The sequence below is a fragment of the Limanda limanda genome, chromosome 5 (genome assembly GCF_963576545.1).
Source record: "Limanda limanda chromosome 5, fLimLim1.1, whole genome shotgun sequence".
In the NCBI taxonomy this organism is placed as follows: domain Eukaryota; kingdom Metazoa; phylum Chordata; class Actinopteri; order Pleuronectiformes; family Pleuronectidae; genus Limanda; species Limanda limanda.
In genome coordinates, this window is record NC_083640.1 from 8,810,162 (window position 1) to 8,832,843 (window position 22,682).

The window sequence follows — 22,682 nt, forward strand, 5'->3', positions numbered from 1 at the left end:
ACATGTTTTTCTCATATAAGTGTGTTGAGGATTCAGAGGATATGGAGACAGCACTGTATATAGCATACTGAGAGAGCTTTGAAATGATTGAGTGAAATAATCCATTCCAAATGTACATGGTACACTACCGTTAATATGTAACTGTACTTCCCTTGTATTAATCCACCCTGTCTGACTAAGACCCCTAAAATAAGTTTTTTAAAGGTCAATTGAGGGTTAAATTAGATTTACTCATAACTTGTACTATTCATTTTAGACCTGATATAATTAATTAAAAATAAAAAATATTAAGGAAGATAAAAATTAAAGAGTCAAGCCCTGCTTCCCATACAATCCTCGACGTGTAGGACCACGTCCAGGTATAGTTTCCCTAAGGCATGACTTTTATTGTGAAGTTGAGCCGGAAATCGTTATATAACTTTACAAGTCTTGACATCTCAGTGATGCTGAACAGTGCTCAGTGTTCAAAGTAAAAAAACAAACATACATTGAATATCGGTGGTACCACGAGAGCAGAGTTTCACTCAGCATCATCACCAACAGGCTGGATCCCCTCCACCCAACAGAGGCTGTTTTATGTGAACTCAGAGTCCAACCAAATGATTAACAAGCTCATTATTGACTGATGAGAGCAGATGGGATCAATTTCTCCTGCGCCGCTCTTATCTCTATAAACAGCACATGATGCACTGATCTGCCTCCTGCCATAACTGAATCAAACCTAAACGAATGATGTCCTCTCTGCTAATAGAGGAATAAGTCTGAAGTTTGTTCCAGCTCTGTGGTCTGCATGATGAGGCTGTGGCGCCATCACATGAGACCACAGGGTCGCTGTCTGCTGAGGATACACATTTACCTGAATATTCCAGCATTTGATCATGAAACATTCAATACAACAGTGAGTGAAACTGAATGTTGTAACACTGTGATGAAGAACAAAATGTGGACACAGTTTTTTCCCCCAAGCAGATCCTCCATAAAGAAAAACTGAACTCTTTAATGGAGCACAGCAAGTAGTTCTTTTTTGTGGATATCATATCTCCAAATCAAAAAACTAACCATATCATGGCTAGAAAGTGCTGCTGTAACATAATTGCTAAATTGTCAACAGAGTGATCAAACACATGGATTTATCGTTTTTTTGCCGTCATGATCTGCAAAACTGAGAGCACCAAACACATTTTTCTTTTTCCACTTACTACTGATTCAAATTAAATTCATACAGTACACGACAGGAAATAGGCCTGACATGATTTAGCCGTGTACACATACAAAAAACACAAACAGTCATGCTCTCTCTCAAAATAAAACTTATGAGTCCCATACAAACTGAGAAACTGGCTCGTGAAAAAAAACTAAAAAAACGAAGGCTGCTGTTAGTATTCGTCCAAGTTGTCAGCTTTGGGTACGGACAGGCCTCGGTCCTTCAGGACCTGCATTTTGACTTTCTCCGTCTCCTGTTTGGCTTGTTGCTGCAACCGCTGCTCCTCCAAAATCTCTTCGATGGAAACCTGCTGCAGGACTGTGTCGCAGGGTTTATCCATGTCCTGCAGAGACACAGACCATGTTACACCTCCTCAAGGCCTGGAACAAACTCACTAAATATTATGGACATTAACCAGACTCCAAATACACTTAATTATGCGAGGTTCATGTAGTGAGCTAGTATACAAGCTGTTTTATGTGTTGATCAGCTGTTCATTTATACTGTTTAGGACACAATAATACCTTTAGCAGTGACTCAAGTGTTCTGCCCTGTTTAAAGTCTCAGGGAAACTTCATTGTGGGCTTTATCACAAGGACCTTGTAAACATACAGTATCCAAATAGCTTCCTGTGGATATAGACTGGTCACTCTTAACCTGATGATTCATCTCACTATAAAGCAGTATACTGCTTCCAAACTCAATTCCCTTGAACAACTCAGTAGATGTGATCCACACATAAAAAACAGATCACATTCGGATTCTTTAATGCCTGCAACTTCTTTGCATACAATTATTTGATAACATTAAATGCCCTACACTATACTGTCAGGGAAATGTGCATGTAACGCATCTGCTTCCATTCACACACGACAAAAATATAATCTTATGATGAGTGTGTAAGTGGTTAATCAACAGGTTTCATTTTATAGATAGAATCAAGATTGAATTGATTACACCTCATATGATTTTTCCTCAGTAATTCTAGTCCAAACAGCAACTAGAATGACACTCAGCAGAGGCCCAGTCCCTTTATGAATCCACATTTAAATTCACTAGAATATGAATCTGGATCTGCACTAAATTTTACACTCATAAATATCAGTCCCCTAAACATGCCTGATGTTGTCCATCAACATCCATGAAATACCTGGATCCATCTCCTGATCCAGAACTGCATAAAAATTATAGATTCTTCCTCGGGTCATACCCCGGCTCTCCACAAAATGTCATGGAAATCAGTTGAGTTGTATTTGCGTAATCCTACTTACAAACAGACAAACGCAACATGAAAACATAACCTACGGTATTATTTCACAACAAGCTATTGAAATAATCAAATGAAAAGTATAAGAAAAAGCATTAGTGTAGAAGTTTAAATTTCTGTTCACTCTTGCCCACATGTTTAAGTGAACCTGCATTTCATGACTCACTATTATGAACTTACTGTGATCTGTGGATGACAACAATATAACTACTAGTATAGCAGAGGTAATTACTCGCCATATTCATGCTCAAGATGGCAGCCTCTGTACTGCGCTCTCTGGGTACTCTGCTCTCTGGGTACTGCGCTCTCTGGGTACTGCGCTCTCTGGGTACTGCACTCTCTGGGTACTGCACTCTCTGGGTACTGCACTCTCTGGGTACTGCACTCTCTGGGTACTGCACTCTCTGGGTACTGCACTCTCTGGGTACTGCACTCTCTGGGTACTGCACTCTCTGGGTACTGCACTCTCTGGGTACTGCACTCTCTGGGTACTGCACTCTCTGGGTACTTTTTCTGTTTCGTTTCGAGCTGTCCCTCTCTGATCACATTCAGCAGGGAAGAACTTTTACTGCATCATTACATTATTTTGCCATTTCATTGTCAATGTGTTTTATGTTCATATATACATACTTTTGTATTGGTACATTTGTATTTATACATAGTAGTTAAACGTTTGCTTAACCTTGTTCTGCTTGTTTATTTGTCCCTTTCTGTACATTGAGAGTGACTAGTCAAATTCATTGTATGTGTACGCCTGTATGGCCAACAAAGAAGATTGTGATTTTCTATGGCTGGACATTATGGCCAAAATCAAAAAATCATATCAGTCGATGTTGAATAATTATCAGATTATTGATTATTTGTGATACGTTTAAAGTCTGATATTATCTTCTGAGTGAAGGTTGTGGTCACTACACGAACACATTAGTGGTGGGGGAAAAAATCGATTCTGTTCAGTATCGCGATATTTTGCGCCCGCGATTATATCGATACTGTAGCACAAAGTATTGCAATATTTAATATATATTTTTTTTTTTATATTTATTTACAATTATATATGTAACAGCCCCTGGCTGGCAAAGCATGACGAGGAGAGTTTCAGAGTTTGAAAGATACCTAGTGTGTATGAGGAAAGGATGTTCTCCACTGCAGGAGATATAGTAACGGCCCAGAGGAGCACTTAAACATCTGAGCATGTTGACCAACTCCTTTTTCTGAACAAAAATGCCAATATTCCCAAATGAATTTAAGATTTTGGGTCATGACCTTGCAGGTCTCAATTTGATTGAAGCTCTAGGTTACTCTTATTTATATGATTGAGCTCAGTGTTCATGTGAGAAGTCTCCTATTCAGAAAATAATTACAAAGGTCCTGTGTCCTGAATGTTCAAGGAACAAGTTTTTGCACTACCCTTTCTTAGTTTTTGCTCTTCAGTTAAGGTGTAGAAGACAATGTTGTTCACAGAATTAAATGTGACATTTGAAGTGAGTTGAGCAGTCTTATTTTGCTCATTTTTTGTAATGCCTTTCAATAATATGGGGGACATGAATCGCAATAATGCAGAATCGAATCGCAATATATCGCAGAATCGCAATACTATTGAATCGTAGCCCAAATATCGCAATACTATTGAATAGTCACATTTTTGCCAATTCCCACCCCTAGAACACATCTCTCTATTATTGTGAGGGCACTCTATGCATTCCCTAGCTCATAACCATCACAACTAAATGCCCAACCCTAACCCAATGCGTACCCTAAAACAACCCTTTGAATGTGTGAGGACCAGCCAAAATGTCCTCACAATTTTGTATTTAACCAAAATTGGACAACATGTATATATATATACACATAGGCAGACCAACACTTACTATCTCTCCCAGCAGGACCACATTCTCTCCTCTAACTATGAATATTCCTCTGGGGATGTCACCGAATTTCTTTCCCACGTGGATGCGCTCAACTGTCTGGTGGAAAACTAAATTGGCTGCGGGAGACAAGAGACACACAGAGCACGGTAAGACACACACAAACCAATCAGATGGCGACAATCAGATGCACACGGAGAGGATTGAGCAGATTCTTGTTTGGTCGAGGAGTAGAAACAATAGAATAGAGAGAATGAAACGAGAAGTACCAAACTGATCAATGCTTCTGAGGAACCCGATCAGTGTTCTTCCATCTCTGAGCAGCACCAGGTGCTTCTCTGCAGGGCACAGACATGTTTATCATTAGTATGAACACACGGTTGATCCGGAGTCAGACACGATGCCAGAGAAACCACTTCCTCCGCCAAGCAGCTGTGGTTCCTCCCTCCTCTGCTACTCACTGTCGATGTCGTCTATGAGGCTGGCCGTCCCCGGTACGTAGTTCATCTTGTGCTGCTGTTTGTCTGCGTCGTGGTATCGCTGCTTGACGTTAAGCCATGAATGTTTCAAAGTGTGTTTCTTTCAACAAGAGCACCGGAAGTGTCTTTATATGCGCCTGGGAAACACTTCCGGTCCATGTTTAACCCTGTGCGCGCTGGAAAAAACTTCCCGTTCGTGAACCTACCTGAGCCCGTTGGGAAAATACAAGTCTAAATAAATGGAACACAAAAGAAGAATAGTTTTGAACACTAGACTATTAGTTTCAAAACGGAAATATTATATATTAAGAAAGTTTTTCCTATTGGCTATTAGCGCGTAGTGACGCACATGCGGCAGCAGAGATCCTTCATGAACAGGAGACAGTGACCGCCCCAGAAAAGCGAGGCCACTTGATTGATAGATAGATAGATAGATAGATAGATAGATAGATAGATAGATAGATAGATAGATAGATAGATAGATAGATAGATAGATAGATAGATAGATAGATAGATAGATAGATAGATAGATAGATAGATAGATAGATAGATAGATAGATAGATAGATAGATAGATAGATAGATAGATAGATAGATAGATAGATAGATAGATAGATAGATAGATAGAGTACTTTATTCATCCCCGAAGGGAAATTAAGTTGTCATAGCAGCCGGTATATTTGAATACAATAAAATACAATACAATAGAATAAAATAAAAAATATTGAGGTAGAAAGAATTAAAAACAGAAGCACAAGATAAAATAAAATAAAATAAGTAGAATATGTGCAGTGGCAAGATGATGTTAATAGTTCTAATGATATGATGGTAATGTTATTGTTAGACAGTATATAAGAATAGTACAGTATATATAGTATATAATATATATTTATATATGATAGTAATTATACCAATATAAAAGCAGTATATAGTAATAATGGCAGCAACAGTATATATAATAATAATAGTAACAGTGATGTACACATGTATAAATATGTGTATATAGACTTATGTATACAAAGAATATACAGTATGATATAATATATGATATATAGTAGAGGTATGAATATAAGTATTTGACCTAAACAATAGGTAATATAATATACTATGAGTGTAAGAATATGTAGACAGAGTGTGCAAAAGACAATATTATTGTATAAAATGATATATAATATCAATATGGTTTATATGAACACATATCACATATGATGTGAAGTAAGTGTATATGGAGCGGAGTGTTGTACAGGTTGCTTGTGTTGTTATCAATCATCAAAATTAAAATATGTATTTTTTTAAACACACTTAACGTTTATCAATTATATTTAACAACTTGTTTAGTTTAGTTTTCTCTCTGCAGTGTTTGAAAAAAACAGCAGTCAACACAAGCTGGCGCCCCTCAATAAGTGCCCCCACCTGACTTGGACTTTTATTCCGCCCCCACACCCCTAAGATGTGTTAAATTAACACATATTATTATATTATATATATTACACTGTATTACATTGCATATTGCAATTTGACACTGTTCACTGTTTTGCTTTTTGTATTGGGCATTGTGCATTTCACCTTTTACTTCACTTTTTATAGCTTTTATCTTTTATATATTTTTATATAGATATGTTTATGTCTAAATAAATGCTACCTTGTATAAATATTAGAAAAAGTGAGTAAAAAATAAGTAAATAGTGAGTAAATTTATATTGTTTGTTTTTTTGTTTGTTTTATTATTACTATTATTTTTCTTATGTGTGGTGTATTTATTGTGTTTTTATGTTTCTATGTTCATTGTATGCACCAATAACCAAAGCAAATTCCAGGTAGGTGTAAACCTACTTGGCAATAAATACTTTCTGATTCTGATCTGAGTCTGATATTTCCGGTGTCTTGAAACTAGCGACAGAGTGGGACCTCTTCACTCTGGCTCCCGCTGCTGCTTAAAGCGACGGGATCGAGTTTTCCTATCCCTCGGCGTCATTCAATCATTTCCTGATTGCAATCAAGCGATCTGAGCTCGGGTGGAGAACAAAACCCCGGCGGTGGGAACAGGTCGCACCCGGGTCTGCGCAGAGTCTCGTCACCGGGTTGGTTGGTGTCCATGGCGGGGGACCGGACGGAGCGCGCCTAGCTGATGCCTCATCCGCAGACGCAGTCGGATCTGAAGTCTGGCTGCTGGCCCTCGACCAGCAACTCGGGAAACCACAACGGGACCAGCACGATGGTGAGTGGGAGGCTCCAGACCGGATAACCCCTCAAGGTTCAATCACTGTGGTTAATTCAGATAAAACGACCTGAGTTTGTACGGAAGTGCAATTTGTGTTTACCCAGCTAGCTTCCGTGTGTGTCCGTGCTAGCTAGACGGCTAACGGGGCTAGCTGGCATTATGTAAGAGTTACCGCTGCCCTGTTGCCCGAGTTATGAGTTTGACTCGTTCATCTTGGCGTGACAACAGCGCTGATGGCCCGACACGTATCCGGGTTGTTTCAACACACACACACACACACACACACACGGGTTGCTATAGCACCGGGCTGCCGCTCCTCTGTTATTCAACACGGGCCTCGCTTGGGTTAGCTGCACACTTTGTATCTGCTTTAGCTCCAGCTGCCTGAGCGAGTCACGAATGAGTCGAGTCTGTTTACTCAGTTTGAACATGCTTTACAGTTTGCTGTGTGTCATCTTGCACCAGAAGACACAGATCAGATGGAATCCCTGCTGATTTACAGGTTCAGTGTGTGCGATTTACGTGAAAGGGATCTATCAGAATCAGAAAGTATTTATTGCCAAGTAGGTTTACACCTACCTGGAATTTGCTTTGGTTATTGGTGCATACAATGAACATAGAAACATAAAAACACAATAAATACACCACACATACGAAAAACAATAGTAATAATAAAAAAAACAATATATATTTACTCACCATTTACTTCTTATTTACTCACTTTTTCTAATATTTATACAAGGTAGCATTTATTTAGACATAAACATATCTATATAAAAATATATAAAAGATATAAAAAGTGAAGTAAAAGGTGAAATGCACAATGCAAAAAGCAAAACAGTGAACAGTGTCAAATTGCAATATGCAATGTAATACAGTGTAATATATATAATATAATAATATGTGTTCATTTAACACATCTTAGGGGTGTGTGGGCGGAATAAAAGTCCAAGTCAGGTGGGGGTCCCGGGCCTTGTTGGCCGAAATTTTATGTTCAACTTCTTGGCAGAAATTGAACATAAAATAATCCCAGTGATGTTTTCCCCAGTGTTTAATGATCTCAATGTTTACGAATTGTTGTTTTCTTTAATCTTGAATGGGCCCTTTTATATTTAAGTTATTTATCTTTACATCGGGAGCAGGTTGTCACTACGGAGGGTGCCATGTATTTTACAGAAGTCCAAACTGGACAAACAAAACACCTTTTGAGCTTTTATGACAACTGAAGGCTGCCACAGGTTCTCCATGTTTGGCAGGGAAGGGTGAGGGGTTATTACCACTAGATGTCACTGAATTCTAATCACTGAACCTCTAAGTAGAGGCTCGTCTTATAATAACTAACCTAACCCTATCTCTGCATTGCTCTGTGTTCACAGGACGCTCCTCAGTACCCAGGCTACCCATCACACTACTGGTATCCTCAGTCTCACGCCACAGGACACTATGCAAACGCCTATCCATCGGGATCAGAGGTTCAGCCACAGTACAACCAACAGGTGAATCTCGTGATGTAACCCAACCTGGGCCTCTAATAAATCCCAGGGTGTCGGTGTAAATCTACGCATTAGCTTAAGTCTCCTAAGTGCTTTCACCTTTCCCTCAGCTCGACTTGTTGCATCACTACAAACTTATGCACGGACGCCACTGTTCTCAGGTTAAACTGATTTAAGACAATAGTTTGAATGTGACACTGCCATGTAAGCAGAATTTTTTATGTACTGTATGAATGTGTGAGGGAATGGCAGAACTGTACATGGACTGTATATGGATACAGATCATTTACGTCTTAATCACATAGTAACTTCCTGTTGGACTTTTCAAAGCATTTTGCCACATCAACGTACAGGAGCCACCAACTGCTTGATGACACATGCCCTGCCTTTGTGAACCAGTAGAAAGAAGTAATATTGACATGAGTGAAAATGGCAACAGTAATGAAATTTTGGGACTCATCAATGTGACAGTGTCCATCATAATAACAGCATGTTCAAGAAAATACCAAAGTCAACTCATTCTCCAGTTCAGGGTTCTGCAGTCGACCTCTGTGCAACAGCGGATGTCCAGCAGACTGAGTCTACAGTCGCTCTTTATTTACCATGGTGCAATAATTGCAGGTCACAATAGGCCAAGCAAACAGCTGTGTCCAAACAGGCATATTTAAAATGGGGACTTGCACTAGTCATCAAAATAAATATTGATTTAATCAGAATCCGGTCAATAGTGGGAATAGTGCTGTCTTTTTTTTAATTCCCCCTCCTATGCTTTTCATGTAGGTGATGCCTGGAGGTTATCCAAACGGCCATGGCGTCTACAGCCCAGCGACGGGTCAGTATTCAACAAGTGGTTTCCACCCATCCAACCCTTTCTACTGTGCTGACCCTCAGAGACCGGCTCCAAGTCCTTATCCTAGCCAGGGCTGTCCAGCCGAGCAGGGCAGTGGGCCGTCTGGGCAGCCACACTCTCAGCACCAACATCATCACTATCCTGGTCCACACTGTCAAGGGGTGAGTTCATTTAAACAGATGAAGCAAAGAAGGTGCCAAAAGTAACATTAAGTTTGATCGGACTGTGTATACTATATAGACTAATAAATGTGGTAAAGTCATCAGCTTGTTTATTTTCTCCAAACCAAAGTTACACCCAGAGGTAACAAAGTACTTTTGAAAAATACTACATACCTGTTCTGTCTCTGCTCTCAGACACCTGGATATCCTCCTGGACCGTACCCTCACTATACTGAAGGTGGACATGCAATGCCTCAAAACCCCCCATATCCCACCGGCCAGGCTCTCCATCCCAGTGCTCAGGCTGAAGCATGGGGACACTCTGGTGCGTATGGACACTCGCAGCCACAATGGCAGCCAGGCCAGCAGCCTCCACAAAACCCCTACGGAAGTCATATCCGTCCTTCACATCCTCCAGCATGGCCGGGGACTGGAACAGGCGCTCCGCCACCATACCAACCCAAGGTTTGTGTCTGCACCTTTTTCACTGTGGCTGTCATGTTTTTGTTTAGTTAATTGAGTTAAATGGAAAGGGCATGTATGTATGAAAGCAACTTTGGTCATAGAGATTGAGGATTATGAAATATCTTCAGCACAACCTTTTTGTTGTGTGTCGCTTTAGGACCAACTGCACCAGCGGGCTCCACAAGTGGGACCTAAACCCAGGCCAACCCCATCCCTGAATCCCCCCAATGGAAAGCCGGCAGAAATAAGTTCACCTCCTCAAATGTACAACAAAACAGGGAGAGGTGAACCTAATCCTTCACAATGTGACCCCCCACCCTCTGCCCCGGCACAAGCTCCAGGCCCAGCTGGACTTCAGCCCCTGAGTGACAACCCTGGCCTTGCTAAGGTCCACCAGATCATGTCCAGGGTGCTGCTGCTTCAGGAAGACGTTGATGAGTTTGTCGGTAAAAAGACAGACAAGAGTTACCGGTATCTGGAGGAACTGCTGACCAAAGAGCTGCTGGACCTGGACTCTGTGGAAACTCAGGGACAGGAGAATGTCCGGCAGTACCGAAGGGAGGCTGTACAGAGGATCCAGGTCACTCTGGACCAGCTAGAGAAGAAGGCCTTCTGAAGTGGATTTATTTATTGGGTTTAAGGGTCACTAAGTTTTGCTGTTTCCTTCTTCCAGATCTTCCATGAACATGGTTAAGGTCTAGTCTTGTTCTTCTGACCTGTTATATCAGTAGGCTTTTCCCCCCCACCACCATGACATGAAATGCCTGGAGTAAACGGCAAGGACCCAAGAACAAATACTGGTGCAAGGAATCAAACTTTTCAAGCCTAATTATGCTGGTATGAGTGACATGCGGGTAGTAGAAGTGCACACTGATGTTTGTACATATCTGCTCTGCTCATCTTTTAACGTCATGCCTTTGCCAGCATAATGCAGGACAGGGCCACTGGAGGATGGATCTTTTCAGTACCACATAGAAACTGTAAGTTTTCTCTAACTTGTGATTCAGATTGTCATCATGCTGTCCCTCAGGATGTGGATCGGTCTTATTCTGATCCTGAACACCTGCACTTCCTCAGCTGTGTCCATCATTACGTCTCACAGACCATCTGCATGATAGCTGCTCCTTCCCATGTCTGCAGGAATAGGTGCAATGCTTCCCATCAGCTCCCAGCCCTGCATGCACTGTAATATCAGATAAGCACTTGATACAGTCCTGACATCTCCGAGCGCATAATTGGACGTAGAGTGTGGCAGATTATTGAAAAGCCCCTGAAGATTACTCTCCCAATTTTATCCATGTTTTGGATGAAACTGCTTCCTAAATGCAGACCTAGAATCAGACCTACATATGAACATCATGTATTTCACTATAGGAACTATTGTTATAGCAGATCCATAAGGAAATGATTAAGAATTACTTGAAACGCTGTTGAATTGTGTTATTCCCCCTTTTGAACAGTTAAAATATACATAGGACTTAGAAATTGATTTTTTTTTTTTTTTTTTCAAGAAGTGTTCAATCTGTTTCTGTAAAGGAAAAAATGTACTTTGAAATATTTACTTATGCTTTGTGTACAAGGACAATTTCAGTCACAGCAATCTGATCAGCTATTTACATTCTGTTAGCACTGAAGTCCTTGTCATTACAAATCTAATTTTGCACCACAATCCATTGTCTTGTGTAGCACTTCTATTTTTTTCCTCAGTCATACCTTCCTTGTGGATTCAGAAAAAAAAAGAGTGCCATATTTCAGGGAATGGTTTTATATCATTAGAAAAAATAAAAATAGATGATAAGATTTGCATGAAAGAAGCATCTGTCATATGTGTTGATTTCCATGTGCTGCTAAGTCTCTGTTTAGATGGAGTACCACTGTGCATTCTCAGATATAATGCATGTTTCCAACACAAGATGGGAATATTTGCCTGATGAATATCAAAGTTATCACAGGTGAGTAAAAAACTGAGAAATAATTAAATGTATATATGTTTACCAAGGGATCAAATGAATTAGATTGTTTTTGCTAAACAAAAAAAACAAAATTCCACCACAGGAACTTTCTGCCGGAGCCAGGAACCTTGCGTTTCCACCACAGGGACCAAAGTCCAAATAAAGTTCAGAGTAAATCTTTTACCCCCCCAAATAGTTTCTGGGTGTATATACAGTCTATGCTGTAAAGTACCTAAACCTTTGGGGTGGGGCTTTCAGCGCTAAACATACCTGTTTTGTTGAGCACCTCACAATTTTCCGGCCATAATTATTCTTAAAAACCTGTAGCTGTGTATACAGTTATTTTAATTTACTTTTTTAAATGTTATATTTTGCTCTCTGTGGATTGTTGTACCATAAATTTCTGTTTTGAAGAACTAGAAACCTCATTTATTATTGTTGTATTTGGTCAGGGGAAACTGTTGCTGGGGTCCACTCTCCCTTTAACTGCCAGCCAGCGTTCACATCTTAAAATAGACCGCTGTTTCGATGCAAAAGCATAACACAGGCCCCTGAGGGCTCAAGGCACACAAGCTAGATTTAATTTCAGGGTCAAATGGCTTGACCACGTTTATGACGCCCTGTGGTGAGTAAATCTGAGGCAGGGAGGTCTGGAACTAAAAATCACCTGTGGTGGTCATTCTGCTCTAGAGGTTGTTGAGAGCCTGCTCACGAACACTTCTCTTTCAGCTTTCATTTTGAAGCCTTAAGAGTTTTTCCCTTTTTAAAAAAATCTGCATGTATTTAATGGACTAGTTTGGAAACGATAGAGCTGAGTAATGTTTCACACCAGAAGTCAGGAAAGAGAAATGTCATATACAACAAAACTTCCTGCATCCTGGAACGATGATCCTCCTGCTCGGAAAGTGGAGATCGACCTGAGCTCACCCGGTCTCGCTGTAGTCGAGTTGGAAAGGCTCTTGTTTACTGGCAAACCCATTATCAGTCACGCAGATGAGGTTTGGCCAAGGGTCTACATTGGTGACCAGTAAGTAACAAGATCAATTCTTTCTGCACAAACAAATGTTTGCAGAGTGTTGCAAAAGAAAATAAATACTTTTCAAATATAATTCTAGTGAGCCTTTTTTCATAAATATTACTGAAGTATATGTGACAGATTTCAACTGATCATTAATCAGATTTAAATGCAGACGTGTAAGTTAAGATCCCTGAAGATACATTCCACGTTGGGAACTTGAATAAACTACAGCTATCATATGTCAGAGTTACCCAAGATGTCTGCGCATGAAAGTGTTTCTCAGGTGTCAGCAACGCACTAACTTGCATATCTGAAGTTGGATTCCAAATATCAATCCATCACTATGAAATTCATCGCATACAAACGTTTCACCGGGCAACACCTGCTTCATTGTGAGATACTGTCTGTGATTGCACAGTGTTATGTGTTTTTCAGGCACAGCGCAGAGAACACGGCCGATCTGTCCAAGCATCAGATCACACACATCCTGAATGCAGCTCACAGTAAGCGTGGAGGACAGCCAGGTATCTACAGGGGCAAGGAGATCACATACATGGGCATAGAGGCTCATGACTCCTGTGGCTTTGACATGAGCGTCAACTTCCTCACAGCAGCAGTCTTCATCCACAGGGCTCTCAGCAGGGGAGGTAGGGAAGTAGAAAAACATACTTAGATTTGGTGTTTGTTGAAATAATGCTGTGACACAATGTTTCTGTGATTCTCAGGCAAAGTGCTGGTGCACTGTCACGTGGGACTGAGCCGCTCGGCCACCCTGGTCCTTGCATACCTGATGCTGAGGCAGAACCTGACGCTCGTGGAGGCTATTTGTGCTGTGAAAGATAAACGTGGTGTGAGGCCCAATCGAGGATTCCTCAGACAGCTCATCAAACTAGATGGTCAGCTGTTTGACACGCATCCCTAAACGATGTATGATAGTGTTACTGCTCAGCTCTCATGGGTCCACAACCTAAGGGAATCCATATTGAGAAACACTGATACCATTATATGGATGCAGAAATGTTTTTGAGTCTCCGACTTGCAGCATCTGATCCATTCCAGGATCATGTTTTAATTTCCAGGAACTGTAAGGTGAAAATATTCATATTCTGTCAGTTCATAAATGTTGATTACAATTTTACAGTAAACATTTGACTCTGGTCCAGCTTCTGGTGAATGTTTCAGTTTCATTTATACACTAAATCAAAACTTTCAATTAGTTTTGACTGTCAGATACACAGTATGGTCAAGAGACTGAAGTGATCACACTCGTGTTTTTGTACATGTTGGCTACTTTTCATTAGTATTTATACAGCACTGTCTCAGTTTGATGCCATGGTATGACAGTAATCATTACACAGAGCAAATACAGTGGTTGATAGAGAATAAACAAAGCCAAAGTTCATCTGCTTTGATCGGTCTTATATGGGACGTCTCCCTCTGTCCAGCCTGTGTGTCACTGTCTGTTGTCGATGAGAGTTACTGTGAGCTGCACCCAGAAGAAGGTAAGCGGTGAGAATGAAAACTCACATTCTTTAATATTTGTAGTTTATTTCAAGCCTTTTTTTTCAGATACAATTTTACAAAATAGCCTCTTGAGATGAGACGGACAGTTTTTGACTTTTGATGTAACACAGTTCTCTAGAAAATTGTCAGAGCAGTAAATATAAATCCTGACTTGATTTATCGCATGTGATGATAAAAAACCTTATCCTTAAAAGGTAAGAAATTATTGAACTGTTTTATTTCAGTTGAAATTCAAAATTGAAGCCCATGAAAGTTAAGTATTCCTTCTATTACTAACTATCTAAGAATAAGATTTTAACTAATTCATTAAAAACGCAAGGTTTAAAAAGGTTTGATCAGCATCGTCTACCATTTTCAAACCAACGAGAAGAGACAACAAAAAAAATACAGAAATCTTCATGCAGAATCAACAAAAAATGTCTAACTTTGAAGAGAATGTGTTTCTGTCTGAGCTCATAACAGTAAGACTGAGAAAATAACTTTCATGTGTTCACAACACATTTATCTCATGTTTTCCGAGTGTTTGTTCTTGCAAACATTATGTAACCCAAATAAACAATGTTTGACTAGTGCACTTTCCTCATAGTTCATCATGATGCGTGCAGCCTTGTGTATCTGGATCTTATCAGCAGTGGTCTGCGTGGGAAGAAGCCATCACCATGCCGAGCATCACGATGTCAAAGTTCAGACAGACCAAGACACTGCTCCCAACAGCGTCTCACTGGTGTCCTCAGCCAACAAAGGGTTTACCTACCGTCTATACAGGAAGCTGGCTGCTCACTCTGACTCGGAAGGCAAGAACATCTTCTTCTCACCAAAGAGCGTGTCTCTGGCACTGGCAGCCTTGTCTGTAGGAGCGCGGGGGGAGACCCATCAGCAGCTTTTCAACGGTCTGGGTTTCAACAGCTCTAAGCTGACACAGGCAAATGTGGATGAGGCTTTCCAAGTGCTCCTGGAGCAGGCAAACAAGATGTCTCATCAAGACACCAGAGAAGGCACCGCTGTGTTCGTCGATCGCGGCTTTACTCCAAATCTAGATTTCCTGGACGTCTTGAAGAAGTCCTACTTGGCCGATGGGTTTAATGTTAACTTTACCAACACTGTAGAAAGTGCCAGTACCATCAACAGCTATGTGGCCGAGAAGACCAAGGGGAAGATAGACAAGCTGGTGGACAGCCTGGATGCAGACACAATCATGTATCTCATCAGTTACATATACTTTAAAGGTAAAAAAAGACATCTAACAGTGTTTGTTTCTGTCTAGTTGTATCTCAATTCAGTGGCCGATGTCTTTTTAACATGTGTACCATTAGCTCTTCTAACATTTAAAAAAAATTGTCGTTTTCACCTTGCTTTTCGCCGCCATTACCTCTTTGGGACGTAATTTGTTCTGCAAATGGAGCTTCCAAGGGATGCAGCCCTCAAATTGAGTCACAGCCTTTGTCTCTGTTTCTGAATTCCCAGCATTTAAGTTTGACATGTCTGTAATATGCTGTTTTCATTTCTCCTCTTCAAACAGGAAAGTGGGATACTCCATTTGATCCTAAGATGACCAGGAAGGATGAGTTCATAGTTGATGAAAACACCAAGGTTCAAAGTTGCACCATTTATTCTGAATGGACATGAGTTACATATAATCATGCATCCTCTACTGTGTGATTTCCAATCATTGGATGCTTCATGTTTAAAACTCTAACTTCCCAGGTTCCAGTTGATATGATGAAAATGGAGGAGGACGTAGACATCTATTACGACCAAGCTATAAACACGTCAGTCCTCCACCTTCCCTTCAACAGCTCCTCCTCCATGCTGCTCCTGTTGCCTGACGATATGGCAACACTGGAGAACGCCATCTGCCCGGGACATGTCACCAAATGGCTGAAGTGGATGAAGCGCAGGTTGGGAGAACTCATCCTAAAGTCATCCAAAATTTTGATTTTGATTAATTATCACAGTCAGATCAATCACTTCATGTTTGTCTATTTGCTATTATTTTAGCGTAGATGACATATATCTTCCAAAGTTCTCCATTAAGACTTCCTACAATCTGAAAGACGTGTTGATTGAAATGGGAATGACGGACATGTTCAGTGCTCGTGCAGACCTGAGTGGCATCGCAGAGGGGAAGAACCTGCTAGTGTCAGAGGTCAGGGCAGAGAGTTACACTGTATGTTATTGCATTCGTTTATCCCAGCATTCCATCCACCTGTTATCTCACTCTGCCTCTGTTCTACCCCATGAAGGTCGTGCACAAAGCCACCCTGGATGTGGACGAGGTCGGAGCCACTGCTACAGCTGCTACAGGAATGCACCTGAAGCCCTTTTCTATCTTCATCGGCCCTGTCCTGAAGTTCAATCGCCCGTTCATGCTCCTCATCATCGACCGCGCCACAGAAAACACACTCTTTGTTGGCAAGATTATCAACCCAAACATTTGATGAAGATGAAACATTTTGTGCTCACTCAAGCACTGCTGCTGCATCATGTGTAAAAAACACCCAAATAAAATCTTCAATCTCTGTCTGTCTTTAATGACTTTTGTTGATGAGTGTTTGTTTCTATATAGTTTTTGAATCAGGAAAATAAAGGGACATGAGATTATCCACTGGTATTTACATTTTTATTGAGCAAATACAATAAATTCAGAAACCATTTTTCAATTTAAAATCATCCCTCCCCCCCTCCCTAAAGGTTCAGTGTGTAGGATTTAGGTGAGAGGGATCTATTAGTAGAAAAGAAACATTAAATAATCCTATTGATGTTTTCAATTGTTGTTTTCTTTACCGTAGAATGGGCCATTTCAATTTAAATACTTTATATTTACATCTGGAGCGGGTCCTCTCAATGGAGGCCGCCATGTTTTTATTTACAGTACTACAAACTGGTTAAACTAAACATCTTTTGAGTTTTTATGACAGCTGAAATCTACCACAGGGTTCTCTTTCATGTTTGGAAGGGGAGGTTGAGGTGAGGGGTGTTCAGCTGCAACATGCAACTTCACCGCTAGATGTCATGAAAAATTGACACACTGAACCTTTTTGTCTGTTCTTCAATATTTGACTGAGCACTGGAGCATATTTGTCTTTACGTATATAACCCAAGGGGCAGCGAGGTGGAGCCGTTATTAGCACTGCTGCAGCAAGAAGGTTCCTAGTTCGAATCCCAGTTTGTCCTGGGCCATGCTATGCTCTCCTCGTGTCTGTGTGCCTTTTTCTCTAGTTTCGTCGGCCTCCTCCCACAGTCCAAAGACATGGAGATAAGGGTGAGCTTAACTGGAGACTCTTAATTGACCACATTTGTGAATTTGAGCATCTCACCTAATGTCAGCTGGGATTGCACCTTCAAAGGATTAGTGGTCTAGTTAAAGGATGGATGAATTGATGGATATATAAGTCAAACATTCTAAAGACCTGATGTATCATATGATTGGGGTTTTTGCTGTACTTTCTAAGGGCATGATTTGCTTGCATAAACTACAGCTATCATATGTAAAGGTTACCACGGATGCCTGCGCATGAAAGTGTGTCGCAGCTGTCAGCTACACACTAACTCCCCTATCTAAACAAACATTTCACAGGCAACACCTGCTTCATTGTGAGATACTGTCTGTGATTGCACAGTGTTATGTGTTTTTCAGGCACAGCGCAGAGAACACGGCCGATCTGTCCAAGCATCAGATCACACACATCCTGAATGCAGCTCACAGTAAGTGTGAAGGACAACCAGGTATCTACAGGGGCAAGGAGATCACATACATGGGCATAGAGGCTCATGACTCCTGTGGCTTTGACATGAGCGTCAACTTCCTCGCGGCAGCAGTCTTCATCCACAGGGCTCTCAGCAGGGGAGGTAGGGAAGTAGAAAAACATACTTAGATTTGGTGTTTGTTGAAATAATGCTGTGACACAATGTTTCTGTGATTCTCAGGCAAAGTGCTGGTGCACTGTCACGTGGGACTGAGCCGCTCGGCCACCCTGGTCCTTGCGTACCTGATGCTGAGGCAGAACCTGACGCTCGTGGGGGCTATTTGTGCTGTGAAAGATAAACATGGTGTGAGGCCCAATCGAGGATTCCTCAGACAGCTCATCAAACTAGATGGTCAGCTGTTTGACACGCATCCCTAAACGATGTATGATAGTGTTACTGCTCAGCTCTCATGGGTCCACAACCTAAGGGAATCCATATTGAGAAACACTGATGCCATTATATGGATGCAGAAATGTTTTTGAGTCTCCGACTTGCAGCATCTGATCCATTCCAGGATCATGTTTTAATTTCCAGGAACTGTAAGGTGAAAATATTCATATTCTGTCAGTTCATAAATGTTGATTAAAGTTTTAAAGTAAAAATTTGACTCTGGTCCAGCTTCTGGTGAATGTTTCAGTTTCATTTATACACTAAATCAAAACTTTCAATTAGTTTTGACTGTCAGATACACAGTATGGGCAAGAGACTGAAGTGATCACACTCGTGTTTTTGTAGATGTTGGCTACTTTTCATTAGTATTTATACAGCACTGTTTCAGTTTGATGCCATGGTATGACAGTAATCATTACACAGAGCAAATACAGTGGTTGATAGAGAATAAACAAAGCCAAAGTTCATCTGCTTCCATTGGCCTTATATGGGACGTCTCCCTCTGTCCAGCCTGTGTGTCACTGTCTGTTGTCGATGAGAGTTACTGTGAGCTGCACCCAGAAGAAGGTAAGTGGTGAGAATGAAAACTCACATTCTTTAATATTTGTAGTTTATTTCAAGACTTTTTTGTCAGAGACATTTTTAACAGTTTTAACTTCTTGAGATGAGATGGACAGTTTTTGACTTTTGATGTAACACAGATCTCTAGAAAATTGTCAGAGCAGTAAATATAAATCCTGATTTGATTTATCACATGTGATGATAAAAAACATTATCCTACAAAGGTAAGAAATTATTGAACGGTTTTATTTCAGTTGAAATTCAAAATTGAAGCCCTTGAGAGTAAAGTTTTAATTCTATTACAATAAATAATCACAACTATCTATATAATAATTAGATTTAACTAATTCATTCAAAAGGCAGGGTTTAAAAATGTTTGATCAGCATAGTCTGACCATTTCAAACCAACGAGAAGAGAAAACAAAAGAAATACAGAAATCTTCATGCAGAATCAACAAAAACGTTCAAACTGGGAATAAAATGTGTTTCTGTCTGAGCTCATAACAGTAAGACTGAGAAAATAACTTTCATGTGCTCACAACACATTTATCTCATGTTTTCCGAGTGTTTGTTCCTGCAAACATTATGCAACCCAAATAAACAATGTTTGACTAGTGCACTTTCCTCATAGTTCATCATGATGCGTGCAGCCTTGTGTGTTTGGATCTTATCAGCAGTGGTCTGTGTGGGAAGAAGCCATCACCATGCCGAGCATCACGATGTCAAAGTTCAGACAGACCAAGACACTGCTCCCAACGGCGTCTCACTGGTGTCCTCAGCCAACAAAGGGTTTACCTACCGTCTATACAGGAAGCTGGCTGCTCACTCTGACTCGGAAGGCAAGAACATCTTCTTCTCACCAAAGAGCGTGTCTCTGGCACTGGCAGCCTTGTCTGTAGGAGCGCGGGGGGAGACCCATCAGCAGCTTTTCAACGGTCTGGGTTTCAACAGCTCTGAGCTGACACAGGTAAATGTGGATGAGGCTTTCCAAGTGCTCCTGGAGCAGGCAAACAAGATGTCTCATCAAGACACCAGAGAAGGCACCGCTGTGTTCGTCGATCGCGGCTTTACTCCAAATCTAGATTTCCTGGACGTCTTGAAGAAGTCCTACTTGGCCGATGGGTTTAATGTTAACTTTACCAACACAGTAGAAAGCGCCAATACCATCAACAGCTATGTGGCCGAGAAGACCAAGGGGAAGATAGACAAGCTGGTGGACAGCCTGGATGCAGACACAATCATGTATCTCATCAGTTACATATACTTTAAAGGTAAAAAGAGACATCTAACAGTGTTTGTTTCTGTCTAGTTGTATCTCAGTTCAGCGGCCGATGTCTTTTTAACATGTGTACCATTAGCTCTTCTAACATTTAAAAAAAATTGTCGTTTTCACCTTGCTTTTCGCCGCCATTACCTCTTTGGGACGTAATTTGTTCTGCAAATGCAGCTTCCAAGGGATGCAGACCCTGTCTCTGAATTCCCAGCATTTAAGCTTGACATGTCTGTAATATGCTGTTTTTATTTCTCCTCTTCAAACAGGAAAGTGGGATACTCCATTTGATCCTAAGATGACCAGGAAGGATGAGTTCATAGTTGATGAAAACACCAAGGTTCAAAGTTGCACCATTTATTCTGAATGGACATGAGTTACATATAATCATGCATCCTCTACTGTGTGATTTCCAATCATTGGATGCTTCATGTTTAAAACTCTAACTTCCCAGGTTCCAGTTGATATGATGAATATGGAGGAGGACGTAGACATCTATTACGACCAAGCTATAAACACGTCAGTCCTCCACCTTCCCTTCAACAGCTCCTCCTCCATGCTGCTGCTGTTGCCTGACGATATGGCAACACTGGAGAACGCCATCTGCCCGGGACATGTCACCAAATGGCTGAAGTGGATGAAGCGCAGGTTGGGAGAACTCATCCTAAAGTCATCCAAAATTTTGATTTTGATTAATTATCACAGTCAGATCAATCACTCTATGTTTGTCTATTTGCTATTATTTTAGGGAATATGACATATATCTTCCAAAGTTCTCCATTAAGACTTCCTACAATCTGAAAGACGTGTTGATTGAAATGGGAATGACGGACATGTTCAGTGCTCGTGCAGACCTGAGTGGCATCGCAGAGGGGAAGAACCTGCTAGTGTCAGAGGTCAGGGCAGAGAGTTATACTGTATGTTATTGCATTAGTTTATTCCCAGCATTTTATCCACCTGTTATCTCACTCTGCCTCTGTTCTACCCCATGAAGGTCGTGCACAAAGCCACCCTGGATGTGGACGAGGTCGGAGCCACTGCTACAGCTGCTACAGGCATTAGCATAACGCTCTTTTCTTACCACCACATCCCTGTCCTGAAGTTCAATCGCCCGTTCATGCTCCTCATCATCGACCGCGCCACAGAAAACACACTCTTTGTTGGCAAGATTATCAACCCAAACATTTGATGAAGATGAAACATTTTGTGTTCACTCAGGCACTGCTGCTGCATCATGTGTAAAACACAAATACATAAAATCTTCAATCTGTGTCTGTCTTTCATTACTTTTGTTAATGAGTGTTTGTTTCTATATAGTTTTTGAATGAGGGAAATACAGGGACATGAGATTATCCATCCAATCTTTTTTCCCCTCAAGGTTCAGTGTGTAAGATTTAGGTGAGAGTGATCTATTAGAAGAAAAGAAATATAAAATAATATTATTGATGAGTTCAATGGTGTGTTTCATCTAAATTGTATATATTGTTGTTTTTTTTACCGTAGAATGGGTCCTTTAAATCTTAAAACTTTATATTCACATCTGGAGCAGGTCCTCTCTATAGAGGCCGCCATGTTTTTATTTACAGTATACAAACTGGACAAACTAAACATCTTTTGGGTTTTTATGACAGCTGAAGTCTACCACAGGTTCTCTCTCATGTTTGAGGGGGTGTTCAGCTGCAACATGCAACTTCACCGCTAGATGTACACACTGAACCTTTAAGTCTGTTTTCCAATATCCTACTGAGCACTGGAGCATAATTGTCTTTACATATGTAACCCAGGGGCAGTGACTTGACTTTTTCCCTGGAGTCCGTGTGCTTTATTTGAGCAGATCCAGGGTCGCAGCGGCGGTCACATCATGACGGTAGATCATAGATCGTTGATGTGTTTGTTGTTCTTGTTGGCAGCTGATTATGACTACAACTAGAATAACTAGGTATACAATATGCCTCGAACCATTACTGGCAATATCTCTATCAGTAGAATTGCCATTGCTGCTGGCTTGATCTCTGTTAAGTTTCGGGCAGAAGATGTTGCACCGTGTTAAGCCCTGTGAGGCAAATTTTGAATTTGAGCTATACAAACAAAATTTTATTAATTTATTTCTCAGGCTAAAATAAACTCAGTCCATGAGTTATAATGGAGCTATAATTGTTTCAACCTCACGATGCCTCTCTCAGACTCACACAGACTCATACATGATTGTGTAA

At 40.8% G+C, this 22,682-nt stretch overlaps 6 protein-coding genes across 6 annotated transcripts; 5 read left to right on the plus strand and 1 right to left on the minus strand.

Moving 5' to 3' along the window:
* Positions 1-322: 322 nt before the first annotated feature.
* Positions 323-4,938, minus strand: lsm1 (LSM1, U6 small nuclear RNA associated). The gene is made up of 4 exons (XM_061071519.1): positions 4,801-4,938; positions 4,609-4,677; positions 4,343-4,458; positions 323-1,547 (listed from the first exon to the last, which is right to left on the minus strand). Exons 1-4 carry the CDS (start codon positions 4,844-4,846, stop codon positions 1,377-1,379), a joined length of 402 nt encoding a protein of 133 aa, XP_060927502.1. The 5' UTR covers positions 4,847-4,938; the 3' UTR covers positions 323-1,376.
* A 1,843-nt stretch (positions 4,939-6,781) lies between these two features.
* bag4 (BCL2 associated athanogene 4) lies at positions 6,782-11,807 on the plus strand. The gene is made up of 5 exons (XM_061070934.1): positions 6,782-7,035; positions 8,415-8,534; positions 9,312-9,542; positions 9,738-10,007; positions 10,165-11,807. Exons 1-5 carry the CDS (start codon positions 6,946-6,948, stop codon positions 10,621-10,623), a joined length of 1,170 nt encoding a protein of 389 aa, XP_060926917.1. The 5' UTR covers positions 6,782-6,945; the 3' UTR covers positions 10,624-11,807.
* Positions 11,808-12,449: 642 nt separating this feature from the next.
* LOC133001368 (dual specificity protein phosphatase 26-like) lies at positions 12,450-14,139 on the plus strand. The gene is made up of 3 exons (XM_061070935.1): positions 12,450-12,986; positions 13,413-13,624; positions 13,703-14,139. The coding sequence occupies exons 1-3, from the start codon at positions 12,778-12,780 to the stop codon at positions 13,897-13,899; spliced, it is 618 nt and encodes a 205-aa protein (XP_060926918.1). The 5' UTR covers positions 12,450-12,777; the 3' UTR covers positions 13,900-14,139.
* A 251-nt stretch (positions 14,140-14,390) lies between these two features.
* Positions 14,391-17,020, plus strand: LOC133001365 (alpha-1-antitrypsin-like). The gene is made up of 6 exons (XM_061070931.1): positions 14,391-14,479; positions 15,088-15,727; positions 16,021-16,091; positions 16,206-16,399; positions 16,500-16,647; positions 16,745-17,020. Exons 1-6 carry the CDS (start codon positions 14,447-14,449, stop codon positions 16,937-16,939), a joined length of 1,281 nt encoding a protein of 426 aa, XP_060926914.1. The 5' UTR covers positions 14,391-14,446; the 3' UTR covers positions 16,940-17,020.
* A 731-nt stretch (positions 17,021-17,751) lies between these two features.
* On the plus strand, positions 17,752-18,855 carry LOC133001477 (dual specificity protein phosphatase 26-like). The gene is made up of 3 exons (XM_061071051.1): positions 17,752-17,763; positions 18,023-18,350; positions 18,429-18,855. Exons 1-3 carry the CDS (start codon positions 17,752-17,754, stop codon positions 18,623-18,625), a joined length of 537 nt encoding a protein of 178 aa, XP_060927034.1. The 3' UTR covers positions 18,626-18,855.
* A 269-nt stretch (positions 18,856-19,124) lies between these two features.
* Positions 19,125-21,739, plus strand: LOC133001364 (plasma serine protease inhibitor-like). Its single transcript, XM_061070930.1, has 6 exons — positions 19,125-19,205; positions 19,831-20,470; positions 20,739-20,809; positions 20,924-21,117; positions 21,218-21,365; positions 21,464-21,739. Exons 1-6 carry the CDS (start codon positions 19,173-19,175, stop codon positions 21,656-21,658), a joined length of 1,281 nt encoding a protein of 426 aa, XP_060926913.1. The 5' UTR covers positions 19,125-19,172; the 3' UTR covers positions 21,659-21,739.
* Positions 21,740-22,682: the final 943 nt, after the last annotated feature.

Excerpts from the sequence above, each read along its gene's own strand:
- lsm1 (XM_061071519.1), bottom strand. The coding sequence starts at position 4,846 with ATGAACTACGTACCGGGGACGGCCAGCCTCATAGACGACATCGACA. Across the intron at positions 4,678-4,800 it reads CCTCATAGACGACATCGACA|AGAAGCACCTGGTGCTGCTC; the intron begins GTGAGTAGCAGA and ends TGTGCCCTGCAG. Across the intron at positions 1,548-4,342 it reads TGGTCCTGCTGGGAGAGATA|GACATGGATAAACCCTGCGA; the intron begins GTAAGTGTTGGT and ends GTGTCTCTGCAG.
- bag4 (XM_061070934.1), top strand. The coding sequence starts at position 6,946 with ATGCCTCATCCGCAGACGCAGTCGGATCTGAAGTCTGGCTGCTGGCCC. Across the intron at positions 8,535-9,311 it reads AGCCACAGTACAACCAACAG|GTGATGCCTGGAGGTTATCC; the intron begins GTGAATCTCGTG and ends CTTTTCATGTAG. Across the intron at positions 9,543-9,737 it reads CTGGTCCACACTGTCAAGGG|ACACCTGGATATCCTCCTGG; the intron begins GTGAGTTCATTT and ends CTCTGCTCTCAG.
- LOC133001368 (XM_061070935.1), top strand. The coding sequence starts at position 12,778 with ATGTTTCACACCAGAAGTCAGGAAAGAGAAATGTCATATACAACAAAA. Across the intron at positions 12,987-13,412 it reads AGGGTCTACATTGGTGACCA|GCACAGCGCAGAGAACACGG; the intron begins GTAAGTAACAAG and ends TGTGTTTTTCAG. Across the intron at positions 13,625-13,702 it reads CAGGGCTCTCAGCAGGGGAG|GCAAAGTGCTGGTGCACTGT; the intron begins GTAGGGAAGTAG and ends TGTGATTCTCAG.
- LOC133001365 (XM_061070931.1), top strand. The coding sequence starts at position 14,447 with ATGAGAGTTACTGTGAGCTGCACCCAGAAGAAG. Across the intron at positions 15,728-16,020 it reads CAGTTACATATACTTTAAAG|GAAAGTGGGATACTCCATTT; the intron begins GTAAAAAAAGAC and ends CTCTTCAAACAG. Across the intron at positions 16,092-16,205 it reads TAGTTGATGAAAACACCAAG|GTTCCAGTTGATATGATGAA; the intron begins GTTCAAAGTTGC and ends CTAACTTCCCAG.
- LOC133001477 (XM_061071051.1), top strand. Across the intron at positions 18,351-18,428 it reads CAGGGCTCTCAGCAGGGGAG|GCAAAGTGCTGGTGCACTGT; the intron begins GTAGGGAAGTAG and ends TGTGATTCTCAG.
- LOC133001364 (XM_061070930.1), top strand. The coding sequence starts at position 19,173 with ATGAGAGTTACTGTGAGCTGCACCCAGAAGAAG. Across the intron at positions 19,206-19,830 it reads TGAGCTGCACCCAGAAGAAG|TTCATCATGATGCGTGCAGC; the intron begins GTAAGTGGTGAG and ends CTTTCCTCATAG. Across the intron at positions 20,471-20,738 it reads CAGTTACATATACTTTAAAG|GAAAGTGGGATACTCCATTT; the intron begins GTAAAAAGAGAC and ends CTCTTCAAACAG.